The sequence below is a fragment of the Bombina bombina genome, chromosome 8, assembly GCF_027579735.1.
Source record: "Bombina bombina isolate aBomBom1 chromosome 8, aBomBom1.pri, whole genome shotgun sequence".
In the NCBI taxonomy this organism is placed as follows: domain Eukaryota; kingdom Metazoa; phylum Chordata; class Amphibia; order Anura; family Bombinatoridae; genus Bombina; species Bombina bombina.
The window spans coordinates 285,384,157-285,401,427 of record NC_069506.1 but is presented as its reverse complement, the minus strand read 5'-3'; the positions used below and the strand labels follow the sequence as shown (position 1 = coordinate 285,401,427).

The 17,271-nt window shown below is 41.6% G+C and overlaps 1 protein-coding gene across 2 annotated transcripts in view; it reads left to right on the top strand.

Annotated features, from left to right (window-relative positions):
• Positions 1-17,271, top strand: part of PIK3CD (phosphatidylinositol-4,5-bisphosphate 3-kinase catalytic subunit delta) — a 92,075-nt gene that overhangs the window by 34,095 nt on the left and 40,709 nt on the right. For both annotated transcript variants that reach the window (XM_053691436.1, XM_053691434.1), the window contains exons 2-9: positions 6,976-7,145; positions 7,241-7,469; positions 7,782-8,005; positions 11,421-11,600; positions 12,610-12,753; positions 13,555-13,644; positions 13,978-14,196; positions 15,558-15,654. In XM_053691436.1, coding sequence (XP_053547411.1) covers positions 7,005-7,145; positions 7,241-7,469; positions 7,782-8,005; positions 11,421-11,600; positions 12,610-12,753; positions 13,555-13,644; positions 13,978-14,196; positions 15,558-15,654 — 1,324 coding nt within the window. In that variant the 5' untranslated portion in view covers positions 6,976-7,004. The remainder of the gene's footprint in view (positions 1-6,975; positions 7,146-7,240; positions 7,470-7,781; positions 8,006-11,420; positions 11,601-12,609; positions 12,754-13,554; positions 13,645-13,977; positions 14,197-15,557; positions 15,655-17,271) is intronic.

The following is a 17,271-nucleotide window of genomic DNA, read 5'->3' as shown; positions in this document are numbered from 1 at the left end:
AACCAACACTGGGACGGAGTCTGTTCTAGGCCTGTCTTAGGCAGTATGCTGGTGCCTTATATATCTGCTGTAATTTAACAGTTATAAGGTTTATTTTTATTCTGTTCTCTGTGTATCCCTTAGCAACACATTGCAGCTTTCTCTGGCAGCCAAAGAGTTAACACCATCACTGCCTTATGTGCTTATTTCAGCAATGGATAATTATTACTACATCTTATGGTACAGGTTTTAACTTTCAGGCAGTGATGTGCAATTGTAGCACCTGCGACTGTCCTCGCGCTCTCACAAAACCTTTGGTTAGTGGGTTATCTAACAATGACTAATAGACACTGTTTGGCTGCTATCACTTTTTTGGCTATTTAAAATGGGTTGATTGACATCTTGTCTTAATGGGCTATAATCATTTGTGAGCGATCACAACACTAAAGGGCTAGGAAGCTGCGTCAGCGAATATTGTCTAGTGAATAAAAAGCATTATTGGGAACTTGTGCAGCTTTGGGAAATGTTACGTTACATATTGTAGAGTAAAAAGAGAACGTGCTTCACATAACGTGTCAGGTACAAATCTGTAGATTATTAATTTGTTCAGTCAGTGTATTACATGTATCTGTCACATGGAGAAACACTGTGTTTACGCTGTGAGACTGAGATATAAAATAAATATGAGAGTAGCGGGTGGAATTTAACTATTGAAAAACACTTGCAGTAAACTAGGTGTTAATTTGTACTAATAACACTCAGACTCTGCTGGTACAGTATGTTTATCTTATGCAGAAAAATTACATAGTATTTAGTTTCCCTTTTAAAGGGACAGTATACTATGTAATTTTTCTGCAATAGATAAACATACTGTACCAGCAGAGTACAGTACTTGGAGAGAACTGCTATATCCCACTGGGAGTGTAATTTCATCTGCTGGCTGTGTTTACAAAGCTTATCTATAGCTTGGACCTGCGGCCACAAACTTTCAGAATAGGTGGGGATACCACCTATTTCAAATGCCGATATAAGGGTAAAGGAGCTACTTGTAAACAATTTAATACACTCCATCAGGTAAAGTGGATCACTGGGAACAAATTAAAGGGGAGAACATTTTTGAGTAAACTGTCCCTTTTAAGTTCTTATCGTCATAAAAAATAAATATTTACCAGACAAACCCGTAAAGAGCTGATATGATTCAGGAGCTGTTTCTGTCCTTGCACAAGGACAACTGTAAATGTAATGTATGTTTTATTGTGAAGCTTGCTGTGCCTGCATACATTTGTGGTATATGAACCTTTACTAAGTTCCCTTACCTGTACAGTAGCAGCTCTGGTTGTTAATATCCCCACATGTGCAGCAGCAGCTCTGGTGATTGATTCCCCACCACCACCTGTGCAGCAGCAGTTCTGCTTACCGTCCCCACCCACACCTGTGCAGCAGCAGTACTGGTTACCTCAGCCGCCCACCTGTGCAGCAGCAGTTCTGGTGATTGATTCCCCACCACCATCTGTGCAGCAGCAGTACTGGTTACCTCAGCCCCCCACCTATGCAGCAGCAGCAGTTCTGGTTACCTCAGCCCCCCACCTATGCAGCAGCAGCAGTTCTGGTTACCTCAGCCCCCCCCCCCTATGCAGCAGCAGCAGTTCTGGTTACCTCAGCCCCCCACCTATGCAGCAGCAGCAGTTCTGGTTACCGCAGCCCCCCCCACCTATGCAGCAGCAGCAGTTCTGGTTACCTCAGCCCCCCACCTATGCAGCAGCAGCAGTTCTGGTTACCTCAGCCCCCCACCTATGCAGCAGCAGCAGTTCTGGTTACCTCAGCCCCCCACCTATGCAGCAGCAGCAGTTCTGGTTACCGCAGCCCCCCCACCTATGCAGCAGCAGCAGTTCTGGTTACCGCAGCCCCCCATCTGTGCAGCAGTTCTGGTTACCGCAGACCCCCACCTGTGCTGCAGCAGCAGTTCTGGTTACCCCCACCTATGCAGCAGTAGTTCTGGTTACCGCCTCCACCTGTGCAGCAGCAGTTCTGGTTACCTCAGCCCCCACCTGTGCAGCAGCAGTTCTGGTTACCACAGCCCCCGACCTGTGCAGCAGTTCTGGTTAACCCCCCCCCCCACACCTGTGCAGCAGCAGTTCTGGTTACCGCCTCCACCTGTGCAGTAGCAGTTCTGGTTACCGCAGCCCCCCACCTGTGCAGCAGCAGCAGCAGTAGTTCTGGTTACCGCCTACACCTGTGCAGCAGCAGTTCTGGTTACCGCCTACACCTGTGCAGCAGCAGTTCTGGTTACCGCCTCCACCTGTGCAGTAGCAGCTCTAGTTACCGCAGCCCCCCACCTGTGCAGCAGCAGCAGCAGCAGCAGTTCTGGTTACCCCCTCCCCCCCCCACCTGTGCAACAGCAGTTCTGGTTACCGCCCCCCCCCCCCCCCCCCACCATTGCAGCAGCAGTTCTGGTTACCACCCCCCCCCCCCACCATTTCAGCAGCAGCTCTAGTTACCGCCCCCCCACCTTTGCAGCAGCATTTCTGGTTACCGCCCCCCCCAACCTGTGCAGCAGCAGCATTTCTGGTTACCTCAGCCGCCCACCTGTGCAGCGACAGTTCTGGTTACCGCAGCCCCCCACCTGTGCAGCAGCAGCTCTGGTTACCGCAGCCCCCCACCTGTGCAGCAGATGCAGTTCTGGTTACCGCCCCCCCCCCACCTGTGCAGCAGCAGCATTTCTGGTTACCTCCCCCATGCAGCAGCAGTTCTGATTACTACCCCCCCCCCCCACATGTGCAGCAGCATTTCTGGTTCCTGTCCCCCCACCTGTGCAGCAGCAGTTCTGGTTACTGTTGCATCTGGCAAAAAAGAGGTTACAAGAAGTTCTGTGTTTTGTTTCCCGCTCTGTAAAGTAATCTACTGTTCCTGTTTGCACTTCCCTGTTTGTGGTTTATATTTGTAACAATGTAACTGACTCCCACTTACTTACTGGCAGCGCATTACCCCACACAGGGACAGAATGGGCTGCAGCTGGGGTTTCTGGGAAATGACAGTTTTCTTGGGATAATCCTGTTGTGTGTGCAGGTTTGGCCCCAGCTGATTTAGCATCTGCACAAGGGTGTGTCACACATTAACCCTTTGTTCTGTGCTGCAGAGAAGAATAATCTCACGTGCAGTCGTTGTCGTGGTGGAATATACTGCAGAGGCTGATGGGGACAGAAATCTGTTTAGTGATTTATGAACAATTAGCAGACAGGAGTTTTACATACAGAAGCTATTGCACAATTCTGATTGGATGAAAACTGAAATACCTACATGCTGTACAGTCATATACACCATCTCAGTAATTACACGTTAGAGAACTTTCTTTAGCCGTTGTACTTAACATATTTTAGGGGTTTAAAGGGGAGCTGAGCTGCTATATTCCTATTTGTAACCATAATCCACGTCTGACACATAACTGTTCATTGTATCCCTCTGTAACCTAGTTTCTCAGCCTGTAGTAAGTGTACCCCGGGGGTACTGGGGACATTGGCAATGGACATTTTTAGGATTGCCCTTACTGTATATTTTCCCTGATGCAGTTATAGTAAATGATGGGCCTGTCTGTGTCCCCCTGTCTGCATCTGTGTCTAATGTCTGGTTCACTTTCTGGGTTTTCTGTCTGGGCATGCAGCAGGCATGTAAGGAGCAGCAAGTGTCTATGAAGTGACGTTGGTGTCACACTAGCTAACTGAACAAGACCCCTGAACCAGACGCAGCAGCAAGTGTATGTAGCGCTGCTCAGGGTTTTCATTCATTTAACGTTTTATTCCCGATCTTTGAAGCTGTATAAAATGAGTTGTTTCTTTAATGGTTTAATACATCCGTCACTTTCTATTGCTAGGATACAGAATACAAATAAACCGAGTGCCAGGAACGGAGTGTAGAGGAATGCTTGAGCAGCGGGTATAGCTTTGTGTAGTGTTTGTTTTTTTGTGTGTAAATGTTGTTCTTTTAGAAATTGATTTGTTGGTTATTTTGGATGAATGAACAGGAATATAATTTTATATTAAAGTCGTTTATGCAAAGTTCTATTACAAAATAAAGCTGAGCCCACGTGCAAATTCACAAACAAACTTCAGACGATTGGGTGATGTGTACAGAATTAAAATAATCTTGATGTCTGTACCTAGTAAATAAGAGGACACGCGATTACTAAGTCGTCAGAATGTAATTCCTAAAGGGTTTCTTTCTATTAATCTTATTTGCAATTACAAATAAAATAATACTCATTTTGGTAAGAGACAGAGGGTCACAGGAGGAACCAAACTTGCTTGTAAAGCAGAAAACCTGTCACACAGAGTTCCTTCTCTAATCGTTTGCTATAAAGTGGAAATAACTTAAAGGGATAGTAAACACCAAAAATTGTATTGTTTAAAAAGATAAATAATCCCTTTTTATTTTTCCATTCCCCAGTTTTGCATAACCAACACTGTTATATAAATATAATTTTTACCTTTGTAATTACCTTGTATCTAAGCTTCTGCTGACTACCTCCGTATCTCAGATCTTTTGTCAGACTTGCATTTCAGGCAATAAGTGCTGACTCTTAAATAACTTCACATGCATGAGCACAATGTTATCTACATAAAACACATGAACTAACGCCCTCTAGCCGTGAAAAACTGTCAAATGCCTTCAAGGACTTAATAATTAGCATATGAGCCTTCCTAGGTTTAGCTTTCAACTAAGAATAACAAGTGAACAAAGCAAATTTGAGGATAAAAGTAAATTAGAAAGTTATTTAAAATGACATGCCCTATCTGAATCATGAAAGTTTAATTTGGACTTTACTATCCATTTAAACAAACATGGATAACTGTGAATGTGTCACTTGTGTTTACAAATTTGGTGCAGTAAGTTTTATTTGACTTTGGTTTAGTTTCATTTACATGTGTTTGCCGCTGACTCATTAACTGTGTACTATAAGTGTTCTTCCTAAAATTCAGCAAACAGCACTTTCAAATCCTCCTTCCTCTCAATGAGAAAAATAAACCTACGTAGTTTCATAGTTAGTGTGTTTGTGTCTTTCTGTATATGTATGTATGTATGTGTGTATATGTGTATGTATGTATGTATGTATATATATATATATGTATATATATATATATATATATATATATATATATATATATATATATATATATATATATATATGTGTGTGTGTGTATATGTATGTGTGATTGAATGTGTGTGTGATTGTGTGTGTGTGTGTGTGTGTGTATATATATATATATATGTGTGTGTGTGTGTGTATATAATATTTGTTTTGTTTTTTATCGCAATTTTCTTAGAAATGACTATAATTATTCAATAAAAATGTATTTAACACTACAGAATTTTAATGTACATGTTTCTCAATGACCAATACACTATTGGAGCATAAAAATACTATTTAAAAATAGTATTACTAATGCTATATTATTAAATATATATTATTTACAATTCAAACATCCTACAAGCAACTTACTGAACATATATAATAAAAAACATTATTTTAAAATTGACCCAGACAGGGAATGTAATCAATGCTATGCGTCACAGAAGTTAATAAAAAAAAAAAAAAGGCACTTTAAAGTTTTTGTACAGTACTCACTTTATTGCTCACTACTTTGAGCGCATGTCCTACTGCCACACCACCACTTGACCACCGCCACACCACTCCCAGATGAAGGCCTGTTGCTCCCACACACTCTGCAATAATGGCTGTTTCGCAGGCATTCTCAGGTCCGCCCACAGCCGCACACTAGTTCGCCTCTCATTTTCCTCTCCGCCTCCATTTTCATGGCGAACAGAGAATTTTTATTTTTTCTTTAAATCGCATACTCTCGCGGTTTTTAAATTGCAGCGATTTAATCACGGTTTTAAATCACATGCGATTAATTGTGCAGCCCTAATAAATAAATAAATATTCTTCAACAAACTACAAGTGGAGAACAAGGATCATCAAAAATTTCCTAAGGCCCTGTACGGATAGGGAATCAAGCACTCTTTTTTTTTTTTATAAAAATAGCTCAAAAGTGTAGCTAAATTAAACAAATTAAATGAATCTCTGACCAGTACAATCACAGAGAACCGAAAATAATTTATTAATAGTACAGAAAGAAGTAAATCCTAACTGTCCAAACATAGCAATAGGCCAGTTGTGCGCTGGCCTCAGGTATATGTTAGCAACACAAAGTAAAGTATGTTGAAATATATATATATATATATATATATATATATATATATATATATATATATATATATATATGTATGTGTGTGTATATGTATATATGTATATATATATATATATATATATATATATATATATATATATATATATATATATATATATATATATATATATATATATAAAAAATCAAATCCAGCAAGTGCTGCCTCCCACTTACTTGCTATTGTGGGTTTTTTGGATTCAGATTTTGAGAGCGGCCCAGCAGTGAAATCAGGGGGTTAATCACTGCCACAAGTGAGGTACTCGGCAGTTATTAAACCCCTTGATTTCCCTCAGTGTTCTATATGTGTTCAATTTCCAGTCCCTACAATTTTGGTCTAGCGGCTAGATTTTAAACAAATGTGAAGGTTCCCCACACTAAAGTAGCAGCAGTTTAAATAAATGTTGTTACCCCAATAACTCCTCATTCTTGTACTAAACCTGTTATTACCAACCAGAATGGCATCTGAGTGCATGACACGGGATTAGCATGATTAGATAGCGTCGGTTGTGTAGCCAAAACAGTGTGTAATATTCCCTATATATTCTTCAGTGCTGCAGTAATATTGTTATTATGTTACTGGAGTCGGGGCTGTCACAGGCATATAAAATTGGGGGCATTAGATAGATTTTGAAGTACAGCAGAGGGGTCACAAATGTATTTTTAATGAACCAATTTCCTTTATTATAAGGACAACGCTTCCAGTTCAGCATTTAGCCTACTCTGTAACGCTAGAACACATTTATTGTTGTCACAGGGCCAGTGGGGCGGTAGCTGCAGGTCAGGATGCCTCCGGGAGTTTACTGCCCAGTAGACTTCTGGGCTAAAGAGGAGAAGCAGAGCATAGCGGTGGATTTCTTGCTTCCCACTGGCATTTACCTCAGCTTCCCTGTGCCATGCAATGCCAGCTTGGGCAACATTAAACAGGTAAGAGAGCAGCTTCCTGTCCCATCTGCTTGCGTATGCTGACACGTTTCCTCATGTTCACGTTGCTTAATATTTATTTTTCAATCTGTTCTCAGCTGCTATGGCACCGGGCACAACAGGAACCGCTCTTCCACATGCTCAGCCACCCGACGTCTTACGTCTTCACTTGTATCAACCAGACGGCCGAGCAGCAGGAGCTGGAAGATGAGCAGCGGCGTCTCTGCGACATTCAGCCCTTCCTGCCTGTCCTGAGACTCGTAGCCAGAGAAGGTGACAGGGCCGAAAAGCTTCTGAACTCACAGATAAGCCTGCTTATTGGCAAAGGTGAGGCCCTTCCTCTCGCTAAATACTTCACTGTAATTAAAAAGGAAATATTTCAATTTCTTAGCTGTATCTGTTATTACTTAGTGTGAGTGAGTCTGTACAATCAATGAAATATTCAGCAATAACATCTTACAACTGCTTAATATTTATGTACAAATAGATTTCTTTTGTAGAATGTTTTTAGAATATCACCACAGTTATTTTGACCCATATTGCACTCCTGAGAAAGTCCAACCCTTCTTCACACTACCTGTGTCTTTATGTATCTTATAAAGCTGCTCTCTGCCACTTGCCTTTGGGATTCCTCTTCAGGTCTGCATGAATTTGACTCCTTAAACGACTCTGAGGTGAATGACTTCCGCTCCAAAATACGGCAGCTGTGTGAAGAGATCGCCACACGTCGGCAGCAGATGACATGGCAGAACTGGATGGAGTCTAACTTTCCTCTTCAGCTGGAACCCTCAACCAAGGTGTTCGCAAGAGGATCATCGTCTAGCAAAAGTGTTATGATCAACATCAAGTTTGAGAATAGCGAGGTACTGAAAGGAATGGTGCCACCAGGGCTTGCATTGTAAATTAAAAATGAATATAGCTTTTTTTTTTTTCTACTGTTTTTCTGTCTATCTGTCTGACTTATCTATCTGTCTTATCTATTGATCTCTGTATCTTTCTATTTGTCATCTATATCTGTCTGTCTCTATTTTTCTTTCTATCCATCAGTCGTATCTATCTATATCTATCTGCCTTTTCTATCGATCGCTATGTCTGTCTATCTGTTGCTATGTCTGTCTATCTGTTGCTATGTCTGTCTGTCTCTATCTATGTATCTATCTGTTATCTATATCTGTCTGTCTCTATCTGTCTGTCTCTATCTGTCTGTCTCTATCTGTCTGTCTCTATCTGTCTGTCTCTATCTGTCTGTCTCTATCTGTCTGTCTCTATCTGTCTGTCTCTATCTGTCTGTCTCTATCTGTCTGTCTCTATCTGTCTGTCTCTATCTGTCTTTATATATATATATATATATATATATATATATATATATATATATATATATATATATATATATATATATATACACATACATACATACATACATACATATATACACAGTGGGGCAAAAAAGTATTTAGTCAGCCACCAATTGTGCAAGTTCTCCCACTTAAGAAGATGAGAGAGGCCTGTAATTTTTATCATAGGTATACCTGAACTATGAGAGACAAAATGTGGAAACAAATCCAGACAATCACATTGTCTGATTTGGAAATAATTTATTTGAATATTATGGTGGAAAAGAAGTATTTGGTCACCTACAAACAAGCAAGATTTCTGGCTCTCACAGACCTGTATCTTCTTCTTTAAGAGGCTCCTCTGTCCTCCACTCATTTCCTGTATTAATGGCACCTGTTTGAACTTATCAGTATAAAAGACACCTGTCCACAACCTCAAACAGTCACACTCCAAACTCCACTATGGTGAAGACCAAAGAGCTGTCAAAGGACACCAGAAACAAAATTGTAGACCTGCACCAGGCTGGGAAGACTGAATCTGCAATAGGCAAGCAGCTTGGTGTGAAGAAATCAACTGTGGGAGCAATAATTAGAAAATGGAAGACATACAAGACCACTGATAATCTCCCTCGATCTGGGGCTCCATGCAAGATCTCACCCCGTGGGGTCAAAATGATCACAAGAACAGTGAGCAAACATCCCAGAACCACACGGGGGGACCTAGTGAATGACCTGCAGAGAGCTGGGACCAACGTAACAAAGGCTACCATCAGTAACACACTACGCCGCTAGGGACTCAGATCCTGCAGTGCCAGACGTGTCCCCCTGCTTAAGCCAGTACATGTCCGGTTTGGATGATCCAGAAGCGGAGTGGGAGAATGTCATATGGTCAGATGAAACCAAAGTAGAACTGTTTGGTAGAAACACAACTCGTCGTGTTTGGAGGAGAGAGAATGCTGAGTTGCAACCAAAGAACACCATACCTACTGTTAAGCATGGGGGTGGCAACATCATGCTTTGGGGCTGTTTCTCTGCAAAGGGAACAGGACGACTGATCCGTGTACATGAAAGAATGAATGGGGCCATGTATCGTGAGATTTTGATTGCAAACCTCCTTCCATCAGCAAGGGCATTGAGGATGAAACGTGGCTGGGTCTTTCAGCATGACAATGATCCCAAGCACACTCCCCGGGCAACGGAGTGGCTTCGTAAGAAGCATTTCAAGGTCCTGGAGTGGCCTAGCCAGTCTCCAGATCTCAACCCCATAGAAAACCTTTGGAGGGAGTTGAAAGTCCGTGTTGCCCAGCGACAGCCCCAAAACATCACTGCTCTAGAGGAGATCTGCATGCAGGAATGGGCCAACATACCAGCAACAGTGTGTGACAACCTTGTGAAGACTTACAGAAAACGTTTGACCTCTGTCATTGCAAACAAAGGATATATAACAAAGTATTGAGATGAACTTTTGATATTGACCAAATACTTATTTTCCACCATAATTTGCAAATAAATTCTTTCCAAATCAGACAATGTGATTGTCTGGATTTGTTTCCACATTCATTTTGTCTCTCATAGATGAGGTATACCTATGATGAAAATTACAGGCCTCTCTTATCTTCTTAAGTGGGAGAACTTGCACAATTGGTGGCTGACTAATTACTTTTTTGCCCCACTGTGTGTGTGTATGTGTGTGTGTATGTATGTATATATATATATATATATATATATATGCATTTTCTATCTGTCTCTATGTCTGTCTATCTGCTGCTATGTCTGTCTATCTGTCTCAATCTATTGCTGTCTTATCTTTGATCTCTGTATCTATCTGTTTATTCATATCTGTTTGTCTGTGTCTGTCTCTCTGTCTGTCTATCTGTTGTTATACCTATCTGTCAGTTTGTCTGTATCTATCTCATTTACAGTGTGTCTTGCAGTAAAAAAAGAGCTCTTTATCTTTTTTAGTTTTTCCTATGATAATTTTTTTCTGTTCTGTTGGCGCGGTTGAATGAGCCGAAAGCGCTAATTATTTGTAGTTATGTTTTAACCTAGTGCGCATTTAGTCACAGTGGTTTAAGCTAGGGTATTTATTGTTGGCACAAAGCTCTTTGCTCCAGGGGTTTTAAAAAGGGCATTTACAGTGCAGGAGTTGACAAACTGTTGTTACGTCTGGATTCCCACAACCATTGTACCAGTAACCCAATTACATCAGTGCCTCGGGCACAAACCTGTCTTTAGTCTGTAGCAGTTGTGACAGGAGACCTGACTTCTGTCTGAATAAAAGTCAGTCCTACAATATTTGTTTTACAAACCAGGAAGCCATCACTAATAGAATTTTACTTCAGTCTTCTACATTTTTGGGTTTTTGATTATTTTGTACAAATCTTTGTGTTCTGTGTCAGGGACCTTTGGCTGCTAAATATGGAACACTTTTGTCTATCCCTGTCTTATAGTTATTCAGCCCATGCATGTGTGTACATAGAAGTCACTTCTATATATTTCTCAGTAAATTTTTATAGTTGGGATTGAGCCGTGCTTGAACTTTGTAAACCACTGAGTAGTAAATACTAATGTTTAATTGCTTGATGCTAAATGCACATTTTATAGCCCACACTGAAGCAGCGCTATGGGCTTTGAGCTAATGTGTCAGTATAGTGCTGATTTGTATTACAAATTGCTCCAAACTTGGCAGAATGGTGTAAAGCCGTTTCCATAGTCACATTTACATTCTGTGTATATATCTCCTGTTCTTTTGGAGGAGGCATATTTTATATTTGTATTTATTGTGGCAGCAAACCTATCCTATCATAGTAGTGTTATTTATTATTTTATAACTGTTAATGTGTTTGTCAGCACTGTACAACAGGGGCATGAACAATAAATGTAGTTATTTAATTTACTGCCTGAGTAGTATTTAACACATTTGTCATCAATTTGCTGATTTCAGGAGAGCTTCACCCTTCAAGTGGCCCTGTTAGATTTCCCAATCTCCCTTGTTCGATTGGCCCTTAAGAAAAAGTCCAACGTGTTTGGTCAGCAGTGCCTGGGTCGCGCAGAGGATTACACTTTGCAAATCAATGGCATGTTGGAATATGTGTATGGAAAATACCCGCTCTGCCAGTTCAAGGTGAGTGATACATGCTGCTAAGTGACCAGCTAATACTGAGCATGTGCAAGACTTACAAGAGTCTGTGATTTGCTGATGGATATCACATGATACAAGGTGTAGGGAAATATAAGGGAATTTCTAAACTCTAACTAAAATTCAGAGTAAGTGCTATTGTATTGTCTCTTTATTGTGCATGTGTTGGTTAGCAATTCTGCAGTAATCTTCCTTTAATCTGTCAGAAGGAGAGTAAAGTAACGTTTACACTTCCATGATTCAGATAGAGCAAGTTAGTTTATAAACTTTCCAAATCACCTCTATTATCTAATTTACTTCCTTCTTTTGGTAACCTTTGTTGAAAAATATACCAAGGTAGGCTCAGGAGCCTCATGGTATAGGATATCACCAGCTGTGCTTTTGCCCTTTGCCCTCTTGGAGTTAAACACATAGTTGCACAGGTTTCCTAAAAGAATAAACAAACCGTTGTAACAAAAGAGCTGCATATTATTTTTATTTGTGTATCTTAAAGTCCTGGTTTGGCCTCTTTACATCTTACTGGAGCATGGAGCCAAACTGTAAGTTGTCACTGGGCACATACCTTTAAAGGGACACTCAAGTCAAAATAAACTTTTATTTCCAATAGAGCAGCAGTTTTAAGACTCTTTCCAATTTACTTTTATTATCACATTTTGTATTTACACTTTCTGGGGAACAAGATCCTACTGAGCATGTGCACAAGCTCACAAGGTATACGTATACTAGTCTGTGATTGGCTGATGGCTGTCACATGATATAGGGGGCCAGAAAATGGGCAAAAAAATATATATTTGTCAGAAAAAAATCTACTGCTTTATTTGAAATTCAGAGTAGGTGTTAAATCATTTTGTCTTTTTATTATGCACCTGTTAATTATGCAATTCTACTGCATTGAGTGGTCCTTTAAACAGTTCTGTTTCTTCAGACTTGCATGTCTGCGCTCACCTGTCTGCATGTTACAGTTTGTTTAGTACTCACTCATTTTACCTTACAGTATATTAATGACTGTTTGCTCCGGAAATGCGTTCCTCACCTCACCTTGATCTCCTTATCATCTACAATGCCTGACCAACAAGAGAACGTCACAATCCCCACCTCAAAACTCCGTCACAAACCCCCACCTCTGCCCACCAAAAAGGTAAGACTGCCAGTAATGAAGACCTGGAGTAGTGAGATCAAATACCTCCCTCAATAGTTTAACTAGTTAGGTGATCGGCTTCCCTGAAAAAAAATGTCTTAGGGGAGCGTTTAAAAGAAGGCAGATTAGGGGAAGGTCTGACAGTGCAAGGAAGTGCATTCCAGAGGGTTGGTGCTGCACGAGCGATGTCCTGCAGTCTAGCATGCTAGGTGGTGATGGTAGAAGATGCAAGGAGCAGGGCATTGTTGGATCTTAGTGGGCAGGCTGGAATATATTTGTTGATTAGTGAGGACAGTTAGAGGGGGCAGCGTTTATAAGGGCTTTGTAGGTCAGGGTAAGAATTTTGAATTTAATTCTGCTGTGACTGGGGAGCCAGTGAAGGGACGCGCAGAGAGGTGCAGCAGATACAGAGCGTTGGGAGGTATAGATTAGCCTGGCAGATGCATTTAGGATGGATTGAAGAGGAGAGAGAGTTGGGAGAGAGGGAGACCAGTTAGTAGGTTATTACTGTAGTCAGGTCGGGAAATTATCAGGGAGTGGATTAGTCAGAGGCAGCGGACTTTGGGCGATGGGAGGATAGTGATGCGGCCGACAGTAATAGAAAAGTCAGAAATCGTAGTAGAGTTAGATGGGGGGGATAGAAACGTTTTCCGATTTTCTATTCATAATATTGTATAGCAAGTTCTAATGTGGTTTAGAGGGAATCGGTGTCTTCCATATAAAATAATTACACATTAATATTCACTGCTAAATGCCTGTGGTTTGGGATGATAAACTTTCTTGCACTTTATCTTCTTTCAGCCGCATGTAGTATCCCTGTGGAAGATAGAGCAGCCCTTCAGTATATACCTTATTCAAGGGGCCAACGTGAATGCAGATGACAGTTTGAAGGTACGGCTGGATGTTACGTTGTTTGATCACTAAGACAAGGAACATGATGTGTTAGCAAAATTTGTTTGTTTAGTTTTGGCTCTTAAAGCAAATAATTCAACTCATTCTTTAGATTTAGTTTTTTTTTTGCTTTTTAAGGGAAATGTTTATGAAGCCGCACAAGTACAGACTAGCTCTGCTGTTTCATTCTAATTAGCATTTTGTTTTCTTGCTGAAGTTGGGTACATTTTTGAGACGTTGTTGGGATGTGTTGAGCCTTTTTATGGTCATCCGTAGAGGCACAATTAAGCAAGTCTATGGATCTGTCTCACTGACTTCTCTTGTCTGATGCAGCTGCTGGTTCAGTGTGGTCTATATCATGGGAATGAGCTCCTGTGCAAAACTGTAGCAAGCATTGAGGTCAATGCTACATCCGATCCACTTTGGCAGCAAACCCTTGAATTTGATATAAATGTGTGCGATCTTCCTCGGATGGCGCGGCTCAGTCTAGCACTATATGCCGTAGACAAGTCTAAGAAAGCCAGATCCACCAAGAAAAAATCAAAGAAAGCTGTGAGTCTTCCTGCTGTTGTATTCTCTATTATCCTCCTCTTTTGTATGTTAGAGAAGAAAGTTACATAGTTATAACTCTATAACAGCTCATAGGGATCATACTAACTCTAATCATAAGGTGAATATGGTATGTACTGTAAGATGCTTTTTGAGGCAAATTCAGTAATATGATAAAAATGATAACACATAAGAATTATGGTTAAGAGCTTGCCGGACACTAGCAGGGAGCGCTTGCTTGCCGGACACTAGCAGGGTGCGCTAACTTGGTGGACACTAGCTAGCAGGGGGAGCTTGCTTGATGGACACTAGCTAGCAGGGGGTGCTTGCTTGCTTGACACTAGCATACAGGGGGGGCTTGCTTGCCAGACACTAGCTAGCAGGGGGTGCTTGCTTGCCGGACACTAGCTAGCAGGGGGTGCTTGCTTGCCGGACACTAGCTAGCAGGGGGGCTTGCTTGCCGGACACTAGCTAGCAGGTGACACTTGCTTGCTAGACACTATCTAACAGGGGGTCTTGCTTGCTAGACACTATCTAACAGGGGGGGCTTGCTTGCCAGACACTAGCTAACAGGGGGGGCTTGCTTACCAGACACTAGCTAACAGGGGGCGCTTGCTTGCTGAACCCTAGCTAACAGGGGGCACTTGCTTGCCGGACCCTAGCTAACAGGGGGAGCTTGCTTTCTGGACCCTAGCTAACAGGGCGCTTGCTTGCCGGACCCTAGCAGGGAGCGCTTGCTTGTCAGACCTTAGCGTCGAGCGCTTGCTTGCCGGACCCTAGCATTGAGCGCTTGCTTGCCGGACACTAGCTAACAGGGGAGGCTTGCTTGCCAGACACTAGCTAACGGGGGGCACTTGCTTGCTGGACCCTAGCTAACGGGGTGCTTGCTTGCCGGACCCTAGCGGGGAGCGCTTGCTTGCCGGACCCTAGTGTTGAGTGCTTGCTTGCCAGACACTAGCTAACAGGCGGGGCTTGCTTGCCAGACACTAGCTAACAGGGGGGGGCTTGCTTGCCAGACACTAGCTAACAGGGGGCACTTGCTTGCCGGACACTAGCGTCGAGCATTTGCTTGCTGAGCACTGAGAGTCTATAACAACATGATACACAGAAGTGACTATAATATATTTTCTTAACAAAGCAAAGGGTAATAAAACAGGTCATTTGGGTTTGTACATCCCCTAGGACAGACTAACTATTAAATTAATACATTAAACTTCTTCATGTTATCTTTTTAGTTGTATTAATCCATGAATAATTGTTATTTTGGAAAGTGTAAATAGTGTGTCTGTCCTTTATAGTTTTGTTTCCATCTTGTTCTGGGGACCACAGGCAGAAGATGATACTGATAACTGTTTTCCTCTCAGGACTACCCCATTGCCTGGGTGAACACGATGGTGTTTGACTACAAGGACATGCTGAAGTCTGGGGAGTATGCGCTCTGCATGTGGTCCTCCTTCCCAGGTGAGAAAGCATAATGCAAATCCTGGATAACTCTGCAATAAAAACTAGGTTGAATATTCTGATTCAGCAGTCGTTTGCAAAAACAAATGCCAGATATCACCACAAACAGCGCCATTGAACTATTTTTAGAGCAGGGTAATATAAGTGTGAAAGTGCAGAAGTATCTGGAATTGAACAGATCTTATATGGCTTCGGAAATAGCCGAATGCCGCAGCCTGAGGCCATATTCTGAATTTGTTTTTGCAAACTAAAGCCGAATCTGAATATTCTTCCATGCCTAGTTAAAACTGATTATTCTATTCCTCGCATGCTTTCTTAGGGCCATTCAAATATGTCCAGTATTGGCGCACACTGGCGACAGGCACACTCACAACCAATCCAGTGCTGATACTGGCATAAGTGTAATTATGCAGGGTATACATCTTTATATTCAATTAAAATTGTCACCACAAACTCTTTCGCCTGAAAAAAGTGTTTTTGTATATCTTTCCTATGGCATGGAGAGTCCACAATGTCATTCCAATTACTAGTGGAATATATAACTCCTGGCCAGCAGGAGGAGGCAAAGAGCAACCCAGCAAAGCTGTTAAGTGTCAATTCCCTTACCCATAATCCCCAGTCATTCTCTTTGCCTTTGTCAATGGAGGATGTGCGAAAATGATGTCTGAAGATATTTAATCCTTTTATGGGTAATTTTCCCTGCAAGCAAATATTAGGGGCTATGCTGTGTCCATGTCAATCTCTTTAGTAAGAGTAATCGTGGCTATTAGCAGTTAGAAAGCGGCAAAGTTGTCTTTGCTTTATTTCTAACATTATTGCTTCCCCTTTATAGAAAGCCAAGGTTAGTTAAGCTGCTCTTTCTTTTTCTTCAGTTCCCTGATAGAGAGTGGACTGTCTATCACACCTAAGAAGCCTTTTGCCTTGTAGGTACTGAAGGACAGCACTTTGCAGGTTAATTCCTCTTGTGGATCAACATCTGAGACATGTAATCTCCTTAAGGGGTTATCAGTGGGGCAGTTTGGCAGGCACTGACGTGTGTGGAACTTAAGCGGTTAATTTTTCTTCTTTCATAGAGAGACTGGCTGAAGGGTATTATTTAAGGGATCAGAAGGAGGGTCTAGGACCTTTATTTGACTTCCAGTGTTATTTTGACTATAAGAAAGGGTTCCAATGCATACCGGTTATTTTTGTACTTTATCTGAGAGACAGATATTCGTGCCTTTTAGTGGCGCAGTTTCTTTTCTGAGGTCCGGTCACGTGACCTCCGCTCTTCCTTATTCTGAGTGGAGTGAAAGGCAATTCGTGTGTCTTAGCAAGGACACAAAGGATCTCTTATTTTTTATTTTTATTTTTTTTTACGGCTTTGCTATATTTTCTCTGTTTTCTCTGAAGCATTTGTTTTCTAAATATATATATTTTTTATTATTATTAGTGAATATTAATTTTCTGTCACTGTATAGGGAGAATTCTTCTTCATTATATTCTCCTCTTGTTTGAAGCATTCATTTCTGACAGCGGATTTAACTGCATGCAACTTCACCCTGCATTTACCAGTACACCTCCGATCCGTTGTGGTAAGACTCCTCAGCTTGCTGAGGTATAGAGGTGTTAGGGATT